Consider the following 26,741-nt stretch of genomic DNA (forward strand, 5'->3'; position numbering starts at 1 on the left):
GCCACCTATCCTATTTTGGGGAAAGAGAAAGGGCATCACAGAGAATATAATGTTCCATTTGAAACATGAAGGTCTCAGGCAAAGGTGGGGGGACAGGTTTTCAGGCAGGGGCTGTAGACTCCATGCAGCTGTCTTTTTCATTGTATCCTCAAAACCTTGCTCACTGCTTGACTCATGAGAGGCACTCAGAAACTTTTAAATAAATAAATGAGTGATGGAATAGCATGTGTGAAGGATGAGAGCCAAGTGGGGACAGGGCCTTTAGAGAAACTGAAAGGGTTCAGTGTGGCTAAATTGTAGAGTTCAAGGTGGGTGGGAGTATACAAGGTGGGACTAGAGAGATAGACAGCAGCCAGGTAAAAATGATCCTTGGGAATCATTTAAATAGGATGCATTTTATTCTAGAGAAAAGGGAAACTATGTGCGCTTAAAGAATTTCTTTAAAAACTAAAATTTTAAAAATAATTAAATAAATCTTTTTCCTCTTCTTCATAAGAACTTGACCTTTGGTTAACTCTAGCTGGATTCCCTTGGCAACCTGAGAAAGGCAGAATGTTAACTACATCTCAAGGTGACATTACTAATGGCAAAAATGGACCCTCATTGGTAAATTGTATCTGGACCACAAGGAAATATACACAAACCACAGAAATGTTCGTATTCATAGCCTGAGGCTTTCTTGTGAGTGGACCTGACAAGCCATGCCTAAGGAATCGTTGCCAGAGTTATAAGGCTGTTCTGCAGGGTGACTCCTACAGCTGAGCCACTGGACAGCCCTAAGGACTCTGGATGAGAAAGGCCCACTGCTGCCCTACAGATAGCTGTGGTTCCCGGTCTTTGTCCTTCTCAGTAGACAGGATGAGGTTTAGTATGTGGTCCTGTCGTGAGTCTGAATGTCTGGTTGAGCCTAAAGAAGAAGGGGGTTAATGCACCACTGGAAGGTGGTAGAAATGGCAATATAAACAGATTTGTGTTCATAGGATCGCTTTAGCTATTGGAAGCAATTGCCTCTAGGACAGGTTACTCTAAGAATACATTAACCAAAATCAGTAACAGTCTTGCTGGAGTAAGATGGAAGCTTACAAGAAGGGGTGAAAGAGAAAAGCACGCTCCTTCCAAGTTTCATCTAGACCTTGAGGCTCTAAAGCCCATCGACTGTGACTTGGAGGAATGCAAAGTGGTTTCCTTATCTTTTTGGTGTGGCTCCTCTGCCACTTACTGGAGAATCATCGAACATGACTGGCAAATAAGAACAATGAGAGGGGAAAAGAAAATAGTAAATGGCACCATTTTTTAAACAATCAGCAAATACTACAAAGGGTTAGGTTTGAATACTGTCTCACTCCTTACCTAGCTATATGATCTTAAGTAAGTCACTGGGACTCTCTAAATTTCAGGTTCTGGGCAGAAAAACAAAGGGTTCAGATTCAGTGACCTACAAAGGATCTTGATTTGAAGGTCCTGGGAATCTTAGTATTTGAGTACCACTCGTGTACCATGTACTATACCAATCTCTAGCCCACCTCCTTCCCCCAATAAAGACATTCAAAATCAAGCAAATACCAAATGCCTGTAACAGAAAGATCGAGGAGTAGGGGCCAACAGCTGGAGACAGTCCTTAGTCCAAGATGGAAGTGAAGACTATTATTTTCTACACCCAAATTTCACCCTGTGTAGCATGAGGATTGCATCTGTAACTGAAGAACTTTATTATGTGCTTTAGATTCCTCAAGTGGTGGGGGCTGTGGTAGCTTCTGACAGGCCAATCTAAGCCGAGATTGCCCAAGCTAGCTGCCCAATGTCCCGAGTACTTACTGCAACATTTGTTTGTTGTGAACCCTCAGTGACTGCCGAGGACTGATAGAACGAATAGGGATCGTTAATAACTTCGTACTACTGTGCTCTTCAACCGTCTTGAAGAAAGACATAAAAACCCCATGAAATTAAAGACTGACATCTAAAACGAAATCATACGAAGTGAAAATAATTAATTTTACAAAGAGGGTCTCCAAAGGATCTAATCACTCCCATATCTGAAGGGGACACTAAAACGTACTGACATATGGTTGTGTGACACTAAAAATGCAAGGGAAACCTTTGTTTTTATAAAAAGTTTCAAATTAGGAATTTTAGTGCAAAGCATTGCGTGTACTTCTAGGAAATCTCATCATGATCTCAGTGTAATAGCCATTTGTAAAAGAGCCCCGAACTGAGTCCCTGCCAGGGAGCATTATTGGAAAATGGCCGCGCGGACGACTTCCTGGAATTCGTCTCTGTGCAAGTCAGCAACTTGCTTGGCACCAGCGGGGCACTACACCGCGGCACAGGGAAGCATACGGGTGCCCTCTGAGGTGACACGGATTGTGATTTATACCTTGAGTCTTGAAACAAGGCAGTTAGACAGCAGCGCCAGCTAGACAAATCACAAGATCAGCCTTCTTTCTCTTACTAAAACATACAACTAAAAGTGGCCATTAAAAAAGAACAGAACGAGGGTCATGAGGCAGGTGTCTGCTGCATTGCCACGACCCACCCAACGTACCAGGCGCAGGGTGTGAAGAAGAAAGGACCACCGTCTCTCCTCAGGACCCAGACCAGTGGCTTCCAACCTGCATTCCATAGAACCTCAGCATTTCTCAGAGGGAATTACATCATCATCTGCTTCAAACTGTCTTTTTAAAATACTCTAAAGTACTCTAGCTATTGGGAAAGAACTAGGAATTTAAAAAGCACATTTTTAAACTAATTTTTAATAAACTTGGAAACTATAAACACATTGATTTATGCTGCCAAGTAACTGTTTCTGCACTGAGCCAAGATTAATTTCTGTACTTACACTTAAATTTATAAATGGATCACTGCTTTAAAAGGTTGTATGTGTGTTTTGGTGTTAGTAGTAGCAGTTTTACTTGTAAAAATACACGAACAAGTGCTGTTGGAGTGCTATTCTGCTTACCAGTGTGAACCATCATTTTTGTACTCTAGCGTATCCAAAGCAATACACTAAATGAGCTGGATGGCAAAATGAAATTTTATATGACTGTCATCCTACTGTCTTAATTTCAAATCTCATAATTCATTGAAATATCTTTGAACAAAGTGTTTAACTCTGTAATATATAAATTATTATAAATTAAACTAATAAGATACAGTTTGTCTATTTGACTGACTGCTTCATTTTTACAAAAGGTCCAGATGCTTAGGAAGGTTTTAAAACAAAAACGTAGACCTTTTCTCTAAGAACAAAAAGAAACTAGTCATGGGTAAAAAATCTTTACACATGTTCATACTTTACATATAAGATAGAAGTTATTGGTGAAGTTGGCTTTGTTTTTCTAATATTTGGCAAATTTTCAAATATAGACAATTCCATACAAAGATGAAAAGAACCTAATTTACTTTGTAGTGTAGAAACTATTTTGTAGTGACTCTCTGATGAAACAATTATGTATATGGGGAGAGCATAAATTTTAGGATTCAAAAATGGAAAACTTTGCAACTTGTGTTTTAAAAAAGCACTTCACACTAGGAAAAACCTGTGGGGGTTTACTTGACTTTTTCCATTTCTGACTTGATAAATGGAATTAATAATTTTGGATTACCGCTACACATTAAAAGAATAGATTAACAACGTTAAACTTTGTAATTATGGCTTATAAATTTGGGGAAACGAAGATTGGGCATGGAGAAGACAGGCAAAATGAGACTATATGCAAGACAACTAGGAAGGGAAACCTGCCAATTGTAATAAATAAGATGACTTATGATGCCTTCACCCTCTTCATATAGTTCTAACTGGAGCATCTCAGCGCTTTATACCATTAGTCACTACTTAGCCATTCCATTTTTACATTTTTTCCCAGTACCATTTATACTTATGATTTATGGCTACAGAGTAACTACAGAAGCCATACATCCCTTACATATAGATTTCAGAGGAAGACAGAACTCAGCTAAGTAAACTTGTAAATCCCATTCTGAATGGTGTCATTAGACACTTGGTTTTCCAGTAAAGCAGACTCCTGTAGCTTCACTTTTCACGTATGGACTTTGTCCAGGGCGGTGCTGCTTTCTTAAGTATATCATGGTGGAATCTTATCCTTTATAATGTTTTGGAGAAAGCCAAGGGTGGCGCCTGCACAATTTGATTTGGTGTAAAAATACACACCAAATCTGATTTCTGTTACATTAAGGCGTTCTCTGACAAAATACACAGAACAAGAAATGAAATGAACTGTGTTTTAGAAATATCTTGCAAGCTTGTTTCCCGAATACCTGACCACTAATTTTAAAAAATGGATCAAAACCCACTTTAAGTGAATATTTAATAGATGATTTAATGGTCAAGTTAAGATACATCTTAAATGCTAAATATAAAAATGATTTGTGTTTGCTTACTGGAAATATTTGTAATATAAGTGAACATATGTAATAAACTAATATTTAAAGCAAATTTACTATGGGAGAAATTAAATGACTATCTCCAATTTATAAACATACTACATTCATCAACCTATATTTTGAATAATAGTTGGCTTTTATAATATGAATATCATAATAGTGGATTACCATTAACAGTAGAAATTATTTAACTCATTTCTAAAATTTGTGTAATACATTTTCCTTTAAAATGAGCCATTAGAAATATACAAATGGTAATATCCTCCCAGGGAAAGGCATGAATTAAGCTAAAGGCAAACATATCAATTTCCATAAATAAATGATCTTATTCTTCCATGAATTCCATCCTCTACATGATGCACCATGATGCTGTATGATTTATAGGAAAGAATCTAGGATTTGCAAATAGAAGCATGTGATCTGGTCTAAGGCCATTTTCTAATGAGTCATAACAACATAGCAAAAGTACATAAGTCTGTCACGCCCTGATTTTCCACTCATTGAAATGGGCAAAGTTTCTCTTCATTCGATATCTGCAAAGAGAATTAAAAATACATGCCAAAGCCTTTTGAAAAAAAATAAAGTGTTATTCAAGTACTAGAAAAGTCATGCTAATCACTTGGAAAATAATCCACTTAATTTTTTTGTTTGTTTGTTTCTGAAAATAATGTTCAAATAGATACTCTGGGGGTTCTGAGATGGCCATTTACTCACAGTACATGTAAATAGACTTTAGCTAATTTGGGGAGCTTGAACTCTGTGATCCCCCAGAAAATTCTAGAAGCTCCTTTGCATCATTCAGAATTACACAGACACATTATGATATTTGAGTACTACTATTATTTGGAGATTCTTCTGACATCTTTACTATGGAAAAAAGAACGACTAAAAAGTTTCCCTTGCAGTATTACTAGAACAGACAGATGTTAACAGGCATGTTACTGATTGACACAGGTGAGGAGGCAAGGCTATACCACGTTACAGGTATTTTGCTATTAACTTCTGAAACACTGTTTCATACCGCAGGGGATGTCATGTAAGAAATAAATGATACTTCCCAATCTCAGCAGTTTGAAAGAAACATAAATCGATGGCGTAAGGGAAGCAGGTGATGTAATGACTCGACTTAAGTAGATGGCTTGAAGAGATGGATCATGACGCTTAACCTTTGAAATTATTCATTGGATATTAATATAAACACATGGAAAAGCACATTTCAAAGTTACCTTGCTTTGCTAAAATTCTATTCATTAAATCAGGAGTTTTTAAATGGTAAAGAGAAATAATATATCCTATTCCTGGAAACTGTCTAATAGCAAACACTTAAAAAGCTTGGTCTAACTTAATGTTTCAGTTAAGGATGTTTGTAGAAAAGGAGGTCAATAATGTCTACATAAATCCACATACAAAAAAGAAAAAAAATGTATGGTGAAACCCAAACTTGTCAATAAATGGTAATGATACAAATACATCCAAAGGAGATGAGAAATTGGACCAAATATTAATACATACAAGTTGAGAAAAAATTAAGAACCATCCAAGGAGGATAGAAATTATGATAATGGTCGTATACAAAGGAAGATAAATAAATTCAAATTAGCAACAAAAACCATACCAACTCAGGAGGTGTTACTAATGTGATCTCGACTCTGACAGGTCCTGACTGACATTTGGTGTTTGGTCTAAAAGCAGGGATGCAAAATTTCTCTATGTAATATCAACACATCTTCCTTCTCCATGTGAGAAATGAACCACTACTCTTCCATCTAAATATCCTAGGTTCATAAAGAGGCAATTAAAAAAAAAAAAACTAAGAAAAGTAAGTTCTGCTTTACAAATAAAATACTAACCAGATACTCTGTCAAAACTTGGACACAAGGGTTTCTTTCTCTCTGTTCTATTCTCTCTCTACTTCGTGCTAAAATGTCTCACTTCTCCTCTTAAAATAATTCTTAATGGTTCCCTTTATCTTCCAGGAAAAAATGCCCTTACCAGAACCTTTACACTCTAGGTGCATCCAGACTAGAGCATCCTCATTTCCTCTATCTTGCCCACACCAAATTCATCTCCATTTCCCGACCAGGCCGCAAGAATCACTCTGTATCTGTCCTCACATTAATCCTCTTGCCCGAAATACCCTCCTCGCACCAAGCTCTTTCTCATTGATATTACTTGCATCCTTCCACAGCAGATGTTAAGATGGAGTTAGAAGAGCAAAAGGTTTACTGGAGATTAACACTTGTGAAAGGAAGAAAAGAAAAAAAAGAAAAGCAAAAGCACAATTGGGTAAGAACCTCTCTATTCACGATGCAGATCTAAGAAAGACTCTCTTAGCCCAGTGGAAACTCCAGAGCAAAGAATGGCTGCTGGAGGAGGTCTGTATGGACTAAACAAGCTAGGCTCTTGTACCCACCACCACATTGCTTCTTGTCCCAAGAAGAGTAGAATCTCTGTTCTGATTTGGGGATAGCCCTGGAGTTGACAACAGCTGGAAGCTGTCAGCTAGCCACACTCCTCACAGCTGGGCAAGTAGACCTTTTTAGGAGAGTGATGTAAGCAGTGCATCTCCCCTGTCTGCCACAATGCTGTTCTCCAAAGCACATGTGAATGTCTGCTCCTGTGCAAAACCTACAAAAAACCATCCTCAGGTGACTCTCCATGTTTGCACAACAATGAGAACTTTAGTGTCTGATACTGCATTGTAATCTCATTATGTTTACAGGGCTCTGCCTTTTGAAAAGTAGAAACCACATCATATTCTGCTCAGATTCCTAGTAGATAGCTTGGGAAACACAGCACTGATCATACAACATATTCAAAGGAGGCAGGACGAACGGAAGGATGGACTTACCAGTGGGATGATTGATGGATCCAATTGATTATTCCCTACTCTGGTGCAGAGACACCAAGGGAAATACCTTGCATATGTCAAGAGATATTATGAACACCTCAAAATGGAATTTCAATATACTTTAAGTACTAATTGTATGGGGAAGATACATCAAAAATTAGTGTGTCCTAAACCAAGATTTTGGAATTATATTCCTACTCATATAAATGAACCTATGTATTTACTTTTAACCATTATTCTCATTCCCAGTTTTCACAATTTACAGTTTGGGGAAAGAGTTCATTTACTTCTTTTTTTTTTCTCCTAATTTTTAAAATCTCTATACCCAACATGGGGTCCGAATTTACAACCTCAAGATCATGAGTCACATGCTTCATCAACTGAGCAAGCCAGGTTCCCATAGTTTACCTAATTTTTAAATTCTGAGATAAACTGTGTTTATTTTGTATTGTGAAATAATTTCAATGGAAATTTTTGGATTTTTCTTTGATGACTTCCTTGGAGAATGCTTAGTAGCTCAGTAACACACATTCTTCATTTAATCAGTCAACAAATTGACTCTATGCCAGGCCCAGAGCCAAGCTTGGAGGACACACAGATAAAAGTGAAAGAATTGGACAAGAAGCTTTTTTTTCTAATGGAGGAGACAGAACTACAATCAGATGACTTACTACAGAGACTGAGAAGTGCTGTGACTGAAGTATAAACGACATGGATGGAGGACAAAGGAAGGAACAAACATGCGGGATCCAAGAAAGGAACATCTTTAATTAGTTGAGGGTTACTTATTTGGTTTTATCTCTCTGTGCACTTTTATAAGAGGGGAAAGACAGAAACAAGGAAAGCCTCAGAATGTCTAAGAATCCCTTTCCAGAAGGCAGTGGATCTCAGCAGGGTTGGTACTGCCCCCTAGGGGAAGGCTTTGGAAATAGTTGAGTCAAGGAACATCTAGTTTCCCTGCTGACAGAAGATACTGGCATTTAGTGGGAAGGGACCAGAAATGCCAGAAGTCTTGCCGTGCTCAGGACAGTCCTTCACCATGAAAAATTATCCCGACATTTCGCATGGTTTCCACATATTCCACTGGACATTCATGAAACTAAAGCCCTGTTTATAATTTCCTGAGCCCAGAATCTTAACTTTATTTTACACATAGAGATCTTCAAAGTTTTTAATACACCCTGAATTTTCTAGGATGGCCTAACCCTGTATATCAAGAAATGGACAAATCTGGCTGCTGTCATGGTCGATATCTTTGCCATGAAAATCCATTCAGACCCCCATGTCACTGACAACACTACCACACATACGTTCCTGAGTAGGAACGGTGTTCCTGCATAGACATGAAAAATCCATGTTCACCTATAATAGGTAAAAGAGGTGGAAAAAAGGTAACAATTCTTCTTTCATTTCTTGTAGCTTATCCTCTCGGATTGAAAACGAAGTACTCTGACTTGTTGTTGTTGTTGCCTTCAAACATCTGTCAGCATTAATTTTTCCAGGGGCTTTCTAGACAGATAAATTATTCCTTAAATGAAGAAATGCCTCTGAATTAACACCTTAGAAAAAAAAATCAGCCCTATAATGATCTTTTTCATTCTCTTCCTACCTACAGACTATTTACATATTATTTAGCATTTCTTCCATTCTGCCTAGACTAGTTCTTTAATACATGTCTGTCACTGTCATTTATCATTCATCTGCTCACTCAGGCAACAAACATTTAATGAGCACCCATCATGCCCCACGTGGTATATTAGCAGCTTGGCGCACAAGATTAATAAGTCCCAACTTTTGCCCTCAAGGAGTTCAGAGAGGTGGGAAAGAAAGTCAAATAACAAACAATTAGAGTGCCAGATGATATACAATATTTTAGAAGGATATACAAGAAGTATAAAAAGGCAATGTAATTGAAAATTTCAGTATCTTCCATTGAACCTTAGACATAATAAGTGCTTAATAAGAGATGTTTTAAAATTATTCAAGTTGTTCCAAGACTGAAAATTGGGCAGATACATTGATGAGTTAAAGTGGAAAAATAAGTGGGGGAGGAGGGTAGAGAGAGGGTGGTTGGGTTACGAACATTGGGGAGGGTATGTGCTATGGTGAGTGCTGGGAAGTGTGTAAGCCTGCCGATTCACAGACCTGTACCCCTGGGACTAATAATACATTATATGTTAATAAAAAATAAAAAAATTTTTAAAAAAGTATAGGTCCAGGGGCACCTGGGTGGCTCAGTGGGTTAAGCCTCTGCCTTCAGCCCAGGTCATGATCTCGGGGTCCTGGGATTGAGCCCCGCATTGGGCTCTCTGCTCAGCAGGGAGCTTGCTTCCTCCTCTCTGCCTACCTATGATCTCTCTCTCTTTCTGTGTCAAATAAATTAAAAAAAAAAAAAAAACTTTAAAAAAGTACAGGTCCAAAAAAAAAAAGGGGGGGGGGGAATAAGGCTCTTGCCAGCAAAGTGAATGACATTCTGCAGTCAAATGCTCTACCACTGAGTTTTACCCCCTAAAGTGAATGATATTCTGATTAAATGGGATATTCCAATGGCATGAAGAGAAGAATGGTTAATTTTTTCTTCAACCACCATTCTCTAGCAAGATTGCCTTGGCATGTGCCAGATACCATGCTATCTGCTGAGAATACAAGGCTGACTAAATCCCTGTTTTGTTTTGTTTTTATCTCAAAGAACTTAGTAGTACCATCCCCCCCCCCCCCCCCCCCCCCCCGCCCAGAACTAGGGATGCATATCCATATTGGGTGTAGTGGGATTGGATTTGATGGAGAAACTCATATAACACCACATCCCAGGCTCAGGGATGGAATCAATAGGGAGGAGGCTGACCCAGCTCAACAGGTTGTCAAAAGGGCTCCCATTTAGCAGCAAAGGGCACAGCTCCAAGAGAACAGGAGTGAGCCAGAAGTCCCAAGAGAGGCAGGCAAGTCAGAACCCAGGGTATGAATCCAAATATAGAGGAAATAGTGTTTGAGGCAGTTCCTTAAATCCTCCCATGGAGAAGCTGTAGCAGAATGAGGAACAAGCCAACGCGTTTCAGGCGAGGCTTGGGGCCCTCTAAAAACATCAGACTGAAATCAGATTATGACAAAATGAGTAGTGGAGAGTCAAGCAATCAACCAGCAGGGAAGGGAAGCGTTCTGGGTAGTTACAAATTAGATTCATTCATGTGTCTATTTTTAATTTCTTGTGAGCCACAATTTCAGTGGGTATTCAAGACTATATATGTCCAGCTGCTAAAGAAATGCAATCAGCTGATATCCCTTGTCTCCTCTTTCTCTTACTAATTAGGAGTTGGCCGAATCTTTAGTACAAGCTATCCCGCAGTCCATCCATTCATCCATCCACTCAATAAACACTTATTACCAGCAACTAGGTAAAGCACCATCCTAGGGGATGGGAGGAAAAAGATAAATAGACCCGACCCCTGTCCTTGAGGGGGTCAGTGTTGGCAGGCCAGTCTGAGCTTGGGAGAACAATAGTACAAAACACATAGATTTCAGCGACAGAATCTAGATCACTTTTTCTTTGTCAATAAATTTAAATGGGTATGCAGACAATAATCAATAAAGTGGTGCCTGCACAACTGTTACCAAGGAAATATTTAACTCAATTCCTTGATGCTACTGTCTGTGTGCAATCGGGCCAGGTTGGCATTCTGACTGCTCATGAGGAAAAAAGACAATGAAATACCCTAGTTCAGATGCCAAGATGAAAAGCATCAATCTCAATCTCCGTGAAAGATGAAACTACTTTTGGAAAAAGAAGAGTGAACTCTATCAGTCTTTCTAAGGCAATGCAATCTTGAGGATGATACAGAGGGGGCAGACGCAGTGGAGAAGTTCACAAGAATTTATACGGGGAAAAGGGAAATGATAAAATTTCTCCATCAATTTTATAGGAAGCTAAAAATAATACAAGACATATAGTCCACCCAAATGACAACTGTGTTTTTTGAAAGGTATGTAATGTATTCTAGGTGCTAGATCATTGATTTGCTTATCATAAATAAACTCATCTTCATCTAACATATGAATGCCTTGATATTTACATAAGATTGTCTAAGTATGTAATTCAAATTAATCTGTAAAAATGAAATTCTGTATTTCCTCTTCTCTTCTTCCCTAACTGCCAACTTCTACCCCTTTCAACTTATATGTATATGCCAAATCTCCTTCTCCTTCTTCTTCTTCTTTTTTTTTTTTTTTAAGATTTTACTTTTTAGGTAAAATCTTCACCCAACCTGGGGCTCGAACTCCCAACCATGAGATCAAGAGTCACTGACTGAGCCAGACAGGGGCCCCTGTCTATGGTAAATCTTTTTATTTCTAGCATTTACCAGTTGGCATTTCTAGTTCCCAGGTGTAAAACCTTCTGTTTTTTAACCACTAAAACTTATATTTATATAAATTTATATTACAAATAAAAGTCTTTAGTATTAAGTACATCTTAGTGGAATAACTTATAGTGACACTCCAAAGGTTAGTAGAACTTAGTTATTTGATATTTTCTGATTAACTTCTTCATGAGAATCTTTTCTCCATTGTTTTGCCAAATATCTGGATCTTTGCTGCCTTGTGACTCCCAACCTGGGTAATGCCTGTCTCTATAAATGTCACACAGGAAGCACTTGGTAAATATTTGCCAAATTTACAGACAATGAGGGAGAATTGTGGTTAAGTGGGAGGCAATGCCAACTAGGGATAAAGAACACAAATTCTTTAGAATTTTAGAATCTTTAGATGCCTGTTTTTGACTCCTGGTTCTGCTGTTTGTTGGTATGGAGATCTTGGGCAAGGTACTTAACTTCTTCATATCTATTTTCCCATCAGGGAAATGGGTATAAGAATACTACCTATCCCCATGGAATTGTTGTCTTGGTCAAATAATTTGAGGTATGTGAAGCACTTAGAACATACTAAACCTTAGAGAAATAAGTTAGTTGGAGAAAGACAACTATCATATGATCTCCCTGATATGAGGAAGTGGAGATGCAACGTGGGAGGTTTGGGGGTAGGAAAAGAATAAATGAAAGAAGATGGGATTGGGAGGGAGACAAACCATAAGAGACTCTTAATCTCACAAAACAAATTGAGGGCTGCCAGGGGGAGAGGGTAGAGAGAGGGTGGTTGGGTTATGGACATTGGGGAGGGTATGTGCTATGGTGAGTGCTGTGAAGTGTGTAAACCCGTTGATTCACAGATCTGTACCCCTGGGGCTAATAATACATTACGTGTTAATTAAAAATTAAAAAAAAAAAAAGAACATACTAAGCTTGAGGCACCTGGGTGGCTGGCTCAGTCAGTTAAGTATCTAACTTCTGCTCAGGTCATGATCTCAGGGTGGTAGGACTGAACCCTGCTTGGCGGGAGTCTGCCTGCCCCTCTGCCCCTCCCCCTTCTCACGCACTTGCACGCATGCTCTCTCTCTCTCACTCTCCCTGTCTCTCAAATAAAAAAATAAATCTTTAAGGAAAAAAACATACTAGGCCATATCAGTTTAAACTGTTTTCTTGTCATTATTATTGTCCTTATTCTGGAAGGCTGAGGCTTAGGAAAGGAAGGTATTGGAGCAATGAGATTCAAAGAGGACACATGTTTTCTAGAGAAGAAATTAAGGGCCTATGTGTTTCTGTCTAATGTCCAGTTTCCTCATTCATACATGTATTTATCAGATGATTCTTGGGAGGAAGAAAAAGCATACGTGGCTTTAGTACTCCTAGCAAACAGTTACCTTTTCCCACTTCAACTTTTTGCTTGGCTAAATCATGTCCATCTTTCAGGTCTTGGATTAGGCATGTTTTTTTCTAAGAAGACTTTATGACCTCAAAGACTGGCTCAGGTGCCTCTTTGACGTGCTCCTGCAGCCTCTTCTGTGGCATCTGACACACTTCATGGTTGCCCTGATGCTAGTTTGGAGATTTCCAATTCATTCCCTGTGGCACCCCCAACTCCTGGACCAGTACATAAAGGCAGAGGAGTAGTATAGAGGAGAGATACATAAAGATTTATTCAAAGTCTTGGAGAAAGCACAGTGTGCCATGGACAATATCAAGTTACCCACCCTGAATAACCGAAAGCTTATCACATCTATCCTCCTAGCTTAATCCACCCAAGAGCTATGGTTGGGATACTTTCTTGCAGAAAATATCAGGAAGGTCCTCTGAAACATGTATTTTATTAGTATAGCAACATGAGGCCCATTATAAAATATATAGAAAAATAGAAATTTCAAAAAAAAAAGTCCTTAATACACACACACACGTATACCTCCTAATGTAACTTAAGATAAGTCTGGCAATGCCACTTACATCTTATTTGCTTAAGCTTGCATTGCCAGAATTATCTTCAATCCACGGTTTCTTGGCAAAAAATCCTAGTCCATTTTCTGAGGGTTAGTTAAAATTAGAAATGAAAATCTCTAGGTCATCTAGGCAGGGACACTTAAAACTGAACACAGCAGGGACAGCCTTCTGTAAAATGGGTTTTCCATTCTTCCTTTTGGCATTCCTGGAATATCATACATGAGTGACATTGCACTACCCGACATAGGAATCAAGTCAGGGTACCAGGGTCGACCCATGTATTAAATATCTTTTGTTTGAAAAACCAGAAGTATAGATTTTCATTATCTTATTCATCCATATCTAATCAATCAGCAAATACTGTAAGTTACACCTTCAAAATACATTCAGAATCTGATCACTTCATCCAAAGCACCATATCTGTCCCAAGCTGCCATTATCTGAGTTAGCATGATGGCCTCCCAACTGATCTCCTTGTGTCTACCCTTGGCCTCTGAACTGTACGCAACAGATAGCATTAAAATATGTGCCCGCTGTTTGCGCAAATGATTTTCTATCTTGCTCAGAGAGAAGCCTAAGACCTTGCTATGACACTCAGCGCTTTCAATGATGTGACTCCCACTACTTTCCTGCTTCCACAAAGAGGAATGCATTGGCCTTCTCATTTAACCTGGAGAGCTCACAGAGGGTAGAAGATGCATTTACTATAAATAAATATAATCAAGAAAGTCTCCCTCTGAGGTAGTCAACTGTTTCAAAGCCTTTCCACAACTAGACAGATTTCCTTCCAAGAAATTCAACAGGCAACGGAAGCCTGTCCCGATGCAGTCCTTCTGCCAATGGGCACCAGGACCAGAAAACTTTTCTGTTGAGTGGATGTTTATTTCCTTTATTTACCACAAATGCATGGTTTTACTTAAACAAAGAGCACATTTTCATTATTGAATTTTGTAGATAAGTCTTTGAAAACGATGCATGTAATAAAGATTATTTGCAATACCCACATCTGATGCATCATCTTCACAACTACACAGTTTAACGTGAATTTAAATTCAGCCAATAATTTCAAAGTGACAGTTTTATCTACAAAGCCTCCATTTCTATTTCAACCAATTTATTTAATGGAACAATTTAGAGCACTTGTTTAAACTGATCCAAATAACATTCAAAAAAAAAATAAAGGGAAATAACTTTCAAATGCATTTTAATAACAGAAACCACTGCTGATTTTTAAAGCAATGACTCTTAACTTCAAATGTGAATGTTAATTCTACAATTTCTTATTAAAGAGATGAAGGAAGAGAGCAATGTAACTGTTCTAAAAATCAGCACTCTGCCGTAAAATACCAACACACAGATATTAAGACCTCAAATAAAATACATGCTGTGAAATGTAACAGGTGAAAACACTGAAAATAAATAAGATATAAAATTATAAAGTTCAAACACACATTATACTTCTTTTCTCACTTCACTTGATTTCCCTCCATTGCTTTCTAAATGCATCTCATGTTCAAATAGTTGAAGAAACCTGGTGATTTTCTTTATTATAAGGGTGGAGATGGCAATGATTGAACACTCTGCATTTTCTTTGGTAATAGAAAGTATGATTTATGAGAGGAGAATAAAAATCTAAGAAAACCACTCGATAAATTATTCAATTTTCAGATCATGCTGATTTAGAGCAAATTTCCTCCATGCTGCCACTATGGAAAATGCAGTTTACTGGATTAGAACACAGTGTTGAAGAGAATATCTGGGTTTGCCTCCCTGTTTTTATTAATTTTGTGACTCTAGACAAAGCATGTCAACTCTTTCAAGTCCCACGTCATTTATTTTTGAAAAATGGGACAATGCTATATGTGGGCTAATTGAACATAATAAAAAAAAATAAATAGAAAGCAAAAACAAAACTGTAAAACACTATGACCCATATGCAATAGGTAATAATAAATAATAAAAGAAAAAAATAATGGAAACAATGCCTCAAAGTACAAGACAGACACACTAGTGACACTGAAGATAGCTGGCACAAGGATAGACTTTTAAAAAAAATACTGTTTACTGGGGCGCCTGAGTGGCTCAGTGGGTTAAAGCCTCTGCCTTCGGCTCCGGTCATGATCCCAGGGTTCTGGGATCGAGCCCCACATCGGGCTCTCTGCTCTGCCGACAGCCTGCTTCCTCCTCTCTCTCTGCCTGCCTCTCTGCCTACTTGTGATCTCTATCTGTCAGGTAAATTAAAAAAAAAAATACTGTTTATTTTAAAGTGACTGAGAAAGTATGTCAAAAAGCATACAGAAGCAATTTCTCAGGATAAGCCTAGGTACCACTATGGGAATCTCTTTTTCAGAAAGCAGTTCTTTTCAGTGTTCCTCTGAAACTTCATTTCCATAAACATGGACATTTAAAAAGCTAAAATTGTTTACACAAATGACTCAAATGTTGGGAAGAGAATCAGGGTTTATGTGAATTATGTGAGAATTAAAGGAAAAAGTGAGAAAACATTCATAAAATATTTAGTATAGTGTTGGAGTGTATTAAGAGTGCAATAATTGTTGTTACTATTTTTCCTTATAACCTATTATTGCCATATTACTATAATGCTAATAAACCAAATATACTCCACTCTGGCATTAAAGAAGCTTATGAGTATCCATACATAATAAAGCTATCATCAGTTACTTTCCAAATGATTTACAAATAAGATACATTAAGAAACTAAGACACCAAGGGCACCTGGGTGGCTCAGTGGGTTAAGCTTCCAACTTTTGATTTTGGGTCAGGTCATGATCTCAGGCTCACTGGGCTTGTGATTCTCTCTCTCCCTCTGCCCCTCCCCCATCTTTACCCTCCCCCCCAACCCATGTGACAAGAGCCCACTTATGTGCTCTCTCTCGAATGAATAAATAAATACAATCTTAAAAAAAAAAAGACACTAGGAAATCAAGAAAGAATAAAAGAAATTAGCGGGGAAAAAGGTGGAGGGGTGCTCACAGAGGACAAATGAGCAAGGACCTGAAAATAAAAGAACAGAAACCATTTATCATAAGAATATTTGGCAATAGGTTGCAGAGACACTGGATCTAAGGTTTGAGGAATAATCACACCTGGTGAACAGTATCTCTACCGTCCCCTTAACTTTTGAGTCAGGACATGTGAAATAAATAAAATGTTTTTTTTGCTTAATTTTTTAAAATCCAATAAGTAATGCAGTACATTCCACTTAATAAAGGTCCAAAACTTTCCCTGTAATTTTATTAAGTTTCTCTGAACAGTTCAAAAAATAATTTTTGTTTGTTTGGCTTTTTTGCTTTTTTCCAAAAAGAAGGAAAGAAAGACAACACTAATTTCCAGCATAATATTTCTTGGGAATTTTCCTTTTCAATGCACATTATGCGTTTCCATTTAATTGTAATTGTAGTTAGTATTTTCCTACAGGCAGTATTTCCCATGAAAATATATGCTCAACATTTTGTGAATGCTTCATTTCTTTTAAATAAAATATTCTAAATTGTATCCACTAATATATAAAGTGACTTTACTATTTTTGTATTCTAATTGTTATCACAAATTAACCCTATTCTTTTTTTAACATTGGCAAAGGACCATTCAGTAATGATTTGAAGATAGTTAGTATTTAACTTAAAAATCCAGTCATAGTAAGACCAAATTCCAGAGTATATTTCTTATACCCAAGAATTATTTGGGAACAGAACAAGGCTCAATCCGGTGAAACTTCAAATAATGGATAAGCCATGTGATAGCAAAAGTTATCAAAAGTTTCACCTTGATAACCCGCCATGAATTTCTTACCCAACCCAGAAAAGAAGGCTATGGGCCAAAGGATAAGGTAGACACTCAAGTTTAGGGATAAAGCATATAAACGCCACCTAATGACAGTTAACACATGATGAATGACACTAGCTGTCTCTGGGGAGCTGGAAGAAACATATTAATGACGCTACCAGTGCCTCACCGAATGAATCAAGAACCCACATGCACTCTCTGAAAATTAATTTAAAAAGGAATTTTTCTCTTCTTGCTTGAAAGGTGTAATACAACTACAATTATGTGATATGATCAAAAAGGAGCTCCTTCAGGCGGTTGAATTTACCAGATAATTAAAGCTAATTTCTGGACAACAGACAAACAAATGATGTGAAATTGCCATTAAGCTTTATCAAATTGCTTATTGAATTTATCATCTTCAGTGATTGTCTTGGCATTAGGAAATATTCTAACTACTTTGATCTTTGGCCTTCACCAATGAAGCCTTTCCCTGCAACATATCCTCTCTCACTACATAATATTGTCCAATAGTGATCTTATAAAAACAGTAAGAAATAAATATAATAGATCTTTAAGAATGACTTCTGTTCTAGGATTTAACATTTTAAACATAGCAACATTTTTCTGAGTCCCAAATAAGAAAAAAGAAAATCTCTTTCTGAGAGCTAAAAGAAATACCTAATAATTTTTCACACCCTGGAACATGTAAATTTGTAACATATTTCTCTGAGGAAAATATATATTTAATCATAAAGTAACTTGTTCATCAAAAGCTTCCTAGTGAAGCTGAACACAAATTTGTACTTACTCCTTTTTATTTTTTAAGTCACAGCTAATGGGTTGAAAAATCAGATAACATTTTATAGCAGAAATTGAGATTTACCGGCTAGCCATGAACCATAAACATTATCATTATGAAGTTACAATGATAAAATTTTATTTGTTATAAAATCAAGTGGTCCACCTATAAATCAGTTTAGTTTTAGTCTCTACTACATTTCTTATTTTTAGGAGAGAAAAAAAAAATCCAGCACATGGCTATTACCAAGGTATCAAGTGGAAACAAATTTAGGACCCATCATTATCAAGATATTCTTAAAATATCTCATTAAGCTATTATTGTTAATCCTGTTTTCATTTTTTTTTTTTTTTAAAGATTTTATTTGACAGAGAGAGAGAGACAGTGAAAGAGGAAACACAAGCAGGGGGAGTGAGAGAGGGAGAAGCAGGCTTCTGCAGAGCAGGGAGTCTGACTTGGGGCTCAATCCCAGGGCCCTGGAATCATGACCTGAGCCAAAGGCAGATGCTTAACCGACTGAGCCACCCAGGTGCCCCAATTCTGTTTTCATCTTTCACCACTTAATTTAAAAATATTTTTGTAAACAATACAGATTTTTGTTCTAGAAAAAATATTCATTGATTATAATAGAACTTAGAAGGTTTATCAGAAACTTGAGAATTAGAAGAAGAAATTGATAGCCGAACAGGTGAGAAACAGGGCCTTGACTCAGTTTTTGCAGAAATGATATATTGTGAACTCATATTCTGAACGCACTCTAAGTAGTAGAAAAAGTTCTGATGAAAGTGCATGTCAATAAATTTTGTACTTACTTTGCAGAGGCCAGGAGTCTGTAGTACACTGTAACTCTATCTCCTCCCCCCTGGTCCTTTCTGTCTTCTGCAAGATCTGCCTCATCTCACAGTGAAAGTCCTCTGTCATGGACACTGGTTGACTGTTGACTGGTGTTTTACTCAACGTCTTCAAATGCTGTTGAACTTCCGCCAAAAGAACAGCTTGTATTGCTTCAGTTACCTATAAAGATTTTTTTTTTTTAGTCATTTTTTTTGGGTGGGGGGAGATGATTACAAATGCTTGGGATCTTCCATCAAGTTGAGAGCCTGGAATTTTGACTTAAATAGGTTTCACATAAAGTATACCACTCCCATCCACTATAATTAGCATCTGAAAAAATTGAAATGCAGATACTGAGCACTGGAACCCAGACCAACACACTGTTCTTTTGCTAAACAAGAGATTCTAAAAGGAAAGTTGAAAGGAGTTCTCAATTCTTTCACCTAAGGTACTTTCATTTCCACCAGAAGATAAAGAAAATGAATTTGAAGATATCATACTGTTCCGAAAGACAAGGTTAGCTCCTCAAATAATGTCTAGCTTGAAAGCACTATTTAGCTAAAAACACTTGATTTAAACTCAGGTTTAATACAGAAAGCTGAAGACAAGACTTTAACAACAAATCTCACTAAATTGTATGTATGTGTACATGGTTTTACACAGTTTAAAAATATTGCAAAGCTTGAATTCCAATTATTGTACATATTCAGTCAAGGATCTGTGATTGGGTCGAGGGGGAAGGGAATGCTTGTCATAGACATCTAATCCTATATCTTCATTTTTTAAATGAAGAAGCTGGGACAGGACATCCCATAGATATGGTGAACAGGCCTTCCAACTGCTGATTCTATGTCCTTTGTAGTATATGTCCTCCCAAGTTTCTATATCCTCATCCCTTAGTAAAAATCAGTGACAATGGACCTAAGTCTCTTCCTAGCTCGTTGACATATTTGTCACTAATTTTATAAGAGTAAATAATATGAGTATCATCAAAAAAATAAGAGGAAGCAGAAATAACTGAATAAAACATATTAACCATAATGAGTAGGATACTGAGTCACAAAACTTAAAAGCGAATACTGAATGGCATTCATCCAATTAGAAACAAACTCAAACCCACACTTTGTGCTCAGTGTTAAATCAATACTCAGCATGGCTCCAATCCACAGGCAGATGGTACATCTTAATAAGCATGTAATAATTCTATCACAATACCTGGTATACAGTGGGTACTAAATAAATGCTAATGGAATTGAAATAGATTCTGTATTTAAAAAATATAAAGTGTAGAAAGTAGAATTTATCGATAATTTCTGACTATCAATACTTTAATCTCTTTAGTATATAAATATAGTAGATAAATTTTGCAATAGTTAGTAGGGATAGAATTTTCCCCAACAAAATATAAAATTTTTAGAGAATATATTATATAAATTTTTGAATTTAATAATGAGCTAGAATTGAAAGCACTGCAGCTGTAAAGCCAGCTCCCAAATGCATAGAAATAATTTTCTTTGAAAAGACAGATGTGCAAAGCATTACACTCTTATGAGGGAATGTGCAGAGATTTAAATGAAGATTTACAAATCCATTGGCTGGAAAGAGACAGCCACAAATCTGGGCCATATACTTATTACTAGAAGTATTACTATGCCATAGGCAAGCTAAAAATTTTAATGGTTTTCTACTAAAACCTTGACATAGCAAAGTTCTATAAAATAGCACAGAGCATTACAAAGACTCACAAGAGCCCCCGTGGACTGCTTGTGGTTCCAATGTCCAGAATTTCCAGAAGAAAAGCATTTTCTCAACACTTGGTCCACACTGACTTTTCACATCTTTGCAGCATCTCCTGGGAAAGCAATACTTGTCCCTAGAGGCCTGGATGTCATGATTTCACCCACTGGTGTTAGATTATAAAATCCAGGGAATTTTAATGAAGCTTCAGAAACACGCAAATTAGCAACCCCAAAACATTACTGTTGCTTTTTCGGCATTTATTTCTCTGTGGGGCATATTACATGCATTAGAGGCAAAAGAGGCAATCTCCAGATGAACTCATTCATCTGCAAAATTAACACATTCTTATCCCCACCTCTCTTCACTTTGTGAGGTAGGATTTTGCTAGTTGACAGAAACATTCCATTACCACCTAAAATACATTAAGAAGTAGATTCAGCTTAACATGATTTGACTAACTGCTTAAATGAACAGCTTTAAAAGGAATTTGAGGATTGGTTAACGAAGCATTTAAATGCAAGAGGCTCTGTTGCTCCCAGAGGACCCAGGAATTTTCATTCCCATTTTACAAGTGAGGAAAAAAATCAACAAGCTACACCTATCTTCCAGAGTTATTCATCCGGTTAGCGGCAGAGATGAGAGGAGAACTTTGACGCTTGGACTTCCTATAAAGTGAGTAATAAATGCTCTGGTCCCATTTGTCGTCCTGCCAGACTTTTACACAAGGTCATAGAATCATAGAACCTTAAAGGTCCATTAGTCCAAACATGTCCAAATCACATTAACATTTATTTGAAGGCCAAATGAACAACTGCAAAAGACCTTTAGTTAGAGCAATTCAGGATAAATTTTCTGTTGAATTCTTTTCCTTCAGAATTTTTTTCCCCTTGGGGAAGAATTCTTAGGCTACTGGGGGAAAAAAATCTTGCCTTTAATAGAGACTCTTAGGATGTTTGCTAACACCCTGGTAAAAATAAAAATGTACTAATGTTTAGTTGATTGTCCAAGAGGCTTTTGCATAGCAGTCATATATTTTTTAAATATTTATTGACAGGCTGCCATGATTACTACTTTTCTGGGCATTGGTGATTGAGGGGTAAGTGAGACGGACTGAGTCCCTGCTCTCAGCAAGCTTCAACGAGAGCAAGAAGACAGAAGATAAGCAAGCAAAAAAGCAAACGTTATCGTTTCCATTAAAAGCAACCGCAACAAAGAAAATAAAACTGAGTAATGCCATAGTGACTGGAGGCATGGAGTGGTGACAACATGGGGTGGGTAATCAGGGAAGACTTCTTGGAGGAGTTGACTTTTGAGGTAAAACTCAAACAATGAATGGAAAAATCAGAATTCCAGCCCAAGAGAACAGTAAGGCCCTGAGGTGTAAATGAGCACTGTGTATTTTGGAAATAAAAAGGTCAGTGTGGCTAGTTACAGCAGGGGGGAGAATGATGAATAAAGAGGTTAGGCTAGTGGCAAACCATGTAGAAACTCACAGGCCATGGTAACGTGTTTCAATAACCATTCCAACCGTGTTTATTTGGTTTTGTGGTGTCAGCCCCACAGTATGTTCTGAGTTAACTTTCTTTGTTTTTAATAAGCATTTGTAATTGGAATTACTGCTATGCTTGTCTTGCAAAATTTGACATTTATTAAGCGCATGAAAAAGAATGAAGTTCCAATAAATATTCATCTAATCAACACACAGATATTTATTGTACAATATACAAAGCTACCCAGTAAGCTTTTAGGATCCACAAAAGCTTTAAAAGAGATAGAAGGACTTAAATTGGGCCTTGAAGAAACCCATTCTCTCGAACAGCTTATAGATGAGGTACTTTCGAGACAGAAAAGTAATTCCTAAGTCCACATACCAAATTCCCAGGCCTAGGGCCTTTTATGTCATGGCATATTTTTAAAATCAAATAACAGACAATTCTGCCACAAACTGGAACATCACTAGGCAATAAGGTATGGTAACAACGAGAACATCCCTTCCTCAGGGCCCCTATTCATCCCACCTAACCTGTGCATCCTTGCATATGTCCTTCTCTACTTTTTCCCTCATTATTAGTTTCTGCATTTGTCCTGTTAAGTGAAATGCCCGGGAAGGAAATTTTCTGTGAGGACAACAGTAGCCACTTGTGGGTACTCTTGGGATAAGGAGAGTATGACTGAACCACTCACAGAATAAAAGGCCCAGCAGGGAACTGTTCTAACAACTTCAAGGACATGCTATGTCATACCTGCACAGACTGGTCTCTCCAACAGGAAATGAGCTTCAAAAGTGAAACGTCAGCTTCAGGTATATGGGCTTCATTCTTACCTAGAAATACAGAGAACGCACTTGTTCTTGAGACTATTAAAACATGCATGCAACCCAATGATCCTCAACCCTGGCTCCATGTTAGAGTCACCTGGGGAGCATTTTCTCCACAAACACCAATGTCCGGGTTCAGAGATTCTGATTTAATCGGCCCCGGGAGGTGGTAGGGCAGGAATGAATACTCTGTAAAAGTACCTCCAATGATTTTCATGTGTAACCAGTCAAGAACCATTTAGTAATTTATTTCTATTTCTAATAATTATATGAATAAATATTCACATCAAATCAAGTTCATCTTTATACCCTAAACCCATCTTCACAACTTTTGCCAACAGAGTGCAATGAATAATGTTCCCACCCAAAACAGATGGCCAAATTTTACAATTCCTTCCTCATGCAAATAGATCCTGACATGCCACCTTGCCATGAATTAGCATCTATCACACAAAAATCATATAAAAGACTTCCTTTGATTTGTCCTTACCCAACCATACTACTCTGATCAATAGATCTAGCACTTAGGTTTTAATCTGACTCATTTTGTTATGTATTGTTTCTTTCAAGTTTGCCCTTTTGAAAGTCCTTTCTATCTATTTGCCTTAATGTTCAGTGTGAAATTTTAAGAGTGAGCTAGGGCTTGGTTTATTTAAATTGATCCACAGAGTGTCCAGCAGCCCCCTACACAAAAAAGCACTTAATAAGAGCCTTTTCATTAATTGAAAATGTACATATTATCATCCAAATGAAAAATTGATCAATTAAGGCTTTCTGATGGCTAAAGTATATTATCTAGGTGCCAGATCCTGGGAGTGAGATAAGGAAAAATGATGACGGCTTGCATTGGAGGGAAAATTACTCTAATCATCTATTTAAATGAATGTATTAATATGTGTTTGAAATTCTGGCATCAACTCTTTAAGTTAGTATTAGTCCAGTATGCTTTTCATTGAATCACCATTTTATATATTAGTAGATAAGCATATGTGTGTATATATGCACAAATATATATTTTATAAATATTATATGTTATATATATATTTTTATATATATTAGTGGTCATGGGAAATGTGATAGGAAGTATTAAACATAATGTGAACTGAGAATATTAAAGAGACATATATGAAACTTCTGACTCATTAATATCGTTATTTTTCCCTGATGGAACATACGATATGAATTTGAAATGACCAAGATCAGTGCATAAAACATGTAAGTATGATAGAGCACTACGATTTTGAAGTCATATTTTCCATTTCTTTGTGAGCACAGCAGGTAAGAGAAAATTTTCCTTTGATCTCTGTCCTTCCCCTCCTCTCTCATTCTGTTGACCTTGTGACTCTACCATCAAAGCTAAGTATTGGTCTCAACTTTAGCTACTTACTGGCATCATGGGGTACTTCACAGTGCACTTTAATGTGATGTTAAAATTTTAATATGAGGTAGAAATGAGAGCCAACTTTTCTTGGCCATGTCAGTGAACTAAAGAATTAATTGCAACATCAGAGAGAAAGATACAAAGAAAACACCCCAGGCTTACCAATAGTACTGAGTCACCATTTTTGCTGACAGAAGTGGGCAGTGGCTCCTACCACTCTTTAGAATGAGCACCTCAGAGTATTATTTTATTCAGGCTTTGACTTTACCAAATTAATAGCATAAAGCGAACCCCTCCTTTACTTTCACCTCCCGTCTTCCAGTTACTAAAACAAAACCATGTTCCTTAGGGTCTACGTGAATCTTACGTGCTGCAAGTGCCGCCTCTAAACATGGGAGAGACTATTCAGTAGTAAACTTGCTCCTGCTACTTTGGTTGGGGCTACTGGAGGAAAAGCTGGGGCATCCACGGCTCTGGTTAGCAATTATCTCCATCTCTGCAGAAATCACTTACATTCTGCTTTAAACTCGAATCCTTTTCTCAATGTTATAAAAAGTAAAAAGGAGAAATGCCCTAATAAGGGCTACGGCTTGAAGAGAAGGCAGGCAGCCCACACTGGGACCATTTAGAGGGAATCCTAGTTGGAATCCTGAGAAGCGTGCTGATGTAATGTAAAGAGCAAGTGGTTTGGGACCAGAGTTGGCCTGGAATCCTGGCCCCTCTGCTCAGCAGCTCTTTGCCTCTGAGTGAATCATCTAACTTCTCTGAGCCCCAACTTTCCCAAAAGTAAAACAAGATCGTTCTTCCTAGCGTGCAAGATTGTTTCTATATAGAGAGAATATGTGTAAAGCCAATGGCTTAATTCTTTGAGTATACTAGACACGCAAAAATTGGAAGCTATGAATAACTCTCAGTTTAAAATATTCCAAATATTCTTTTTAGTAGCCTTGAGAAGGCCCCTATGGACCATTATTCAGGGCATCTCCATGTGTCGATGGCATAATGCAAAACTTCACCAAGTCTAAAATCTCATTCCCATTTTACAAGTGTAGTAAATACAGATTTAAAGGAGTAAAAGACATGCCCAAAGCTGTACAAGTAGAAAGCGGCAGAACTAGATCTTAAACCTCAGCCATCTGTTTCCAAAACCATTATTCTATTTACTATTCACACATGAATCCAAAGGTATTTGCTTAATTCCTTGAAGGCTTTGTTCTGGGAATTGGAGATATAGCAGTAAATAAAACTGTCATAAAAAAATAATAACCCGCATGGAGCTTAACACTTTAGTAGCAGGACACAGATGGCAAATGAAAAAAAAAAAAAGATATATATTACATTAGAGAGTGAAAAGAATTATGGAAAACAGTAAAAGAGGGAATGGGACAGAGCGTACTGGGGAGAAAGGAGGGCACCTTCATTGATAAAATGGCATCCAAGCAAGAACCAAGGATGTAAGATGGAGGCTGGAGGCAGCCGGTTGACCTCTGTGATCTGAGGAAAGAGCATTCCAGGCAGCAGAAGAGCTAGCACAAAGACCCTAAGACCTGCCCGTCTTGTTTGGGTCAGAGCAAAAGGTTCGGTGTAGCTGGATCACGTGAAGCAAGGGGTAAGTATAAGTTCAAAGAGATGAGGTCAGATGGGAGTGGTGGTTGGTGCAATGACAGAAGCAGAGCAACCAGGGGCACTTCAGTGGCTCACTGGGTTGAGCCTCTGCCTTCAGCTCAGGTCATGATCCCAGGGTCCTGGGATCGAGCCCGGCATCAGGCTCTCTGCTCAGCGGGGAGCCTGCTTCCCGCTCTGTCTCTGCCTGCCTCTCTGCCTGTGATCTCTTGCTCTGTCAAATAAATAAACAAAATATTTTTAAAAAAAAAGAAGCAGAACAACCAGGTTATATCGGGCCTTGTACGCTCTCCTAAAGACTGTGCCTTTTATTCAGAGTGGAACAGAAGCAGCTGAAAGGTTTTAAGCAGAAGCATAAGTTTCTGACTTAGTTTCCAATGGGTCATTCTGGCTGCTTGATGGTGAATAGAGTACAGGAAGGAGAAACAGGAGACGAAAGGGTGGTTAGGAGGCAAGGAGGGATGAAGGCTCTGGGATGGGGTCTGTGGGTAAATAGAAACAGAATCTGGGATATATTCTGAAGGGAGAACCAATATATTTACAAAAAGATTGGATGTGGGGTGCAAAAAAAAAAAAAGGTGGGGGGGGTGAGTCAAAATGACACCAAAATTCTTAGCTTGAATCACTAGAAGGGCAGATTTGCCATTTACTGAGATGTCAAAGATTTAGAGAAGCAGGTTTTGAGG

General features: G+C 37.7%; 1 protein-coding gene across 2 annotated transcripts in view; it reads right to left on the minus strand.

Moving 5' to 3' along the window:
- Nucleotides 1–26,741, minus strand: part of WDR72 (WD repeat domain 72) — a 218,521-nt gene that overhangs the window by 67,127 nt on the left and 124,653 nt on the right. For both annotated transcript variants that reach the window (XM_046007151.1, XM_046007152.1), the window contains exons 17-18: nucleotides 22,978–23,057; nucleotides 18,973–19,174 (exon numbers count right to left, since the gene is read on the minus strand). In XM_046007151.1, the coding sequence (XP_045863107.1) occupies nucleotides 18,973–19,174; nucleotides 22,978–23,057 (282 nt within the window). The remainder of the gene's footprint in view (nucleotides 1–18,972; nucleotides 19,175–22,977; nucleotides 23,058–26,741) is intronic.

Source organism: Meles meles, chromosome 6 (genome assembly GCF_922984935.1).
Source record: "Meles meles chromosome 6, mMelMel3.1 paternal haplotype, whole genome shotgun sequence".
In the NCBI taxonomy this organism is placed as follows: domain Eukaryota; kingdom Metazoa; phylum Chordata; class Mammalia; order Carnivora; family Mustelidae; genus Meles; species Meles meles.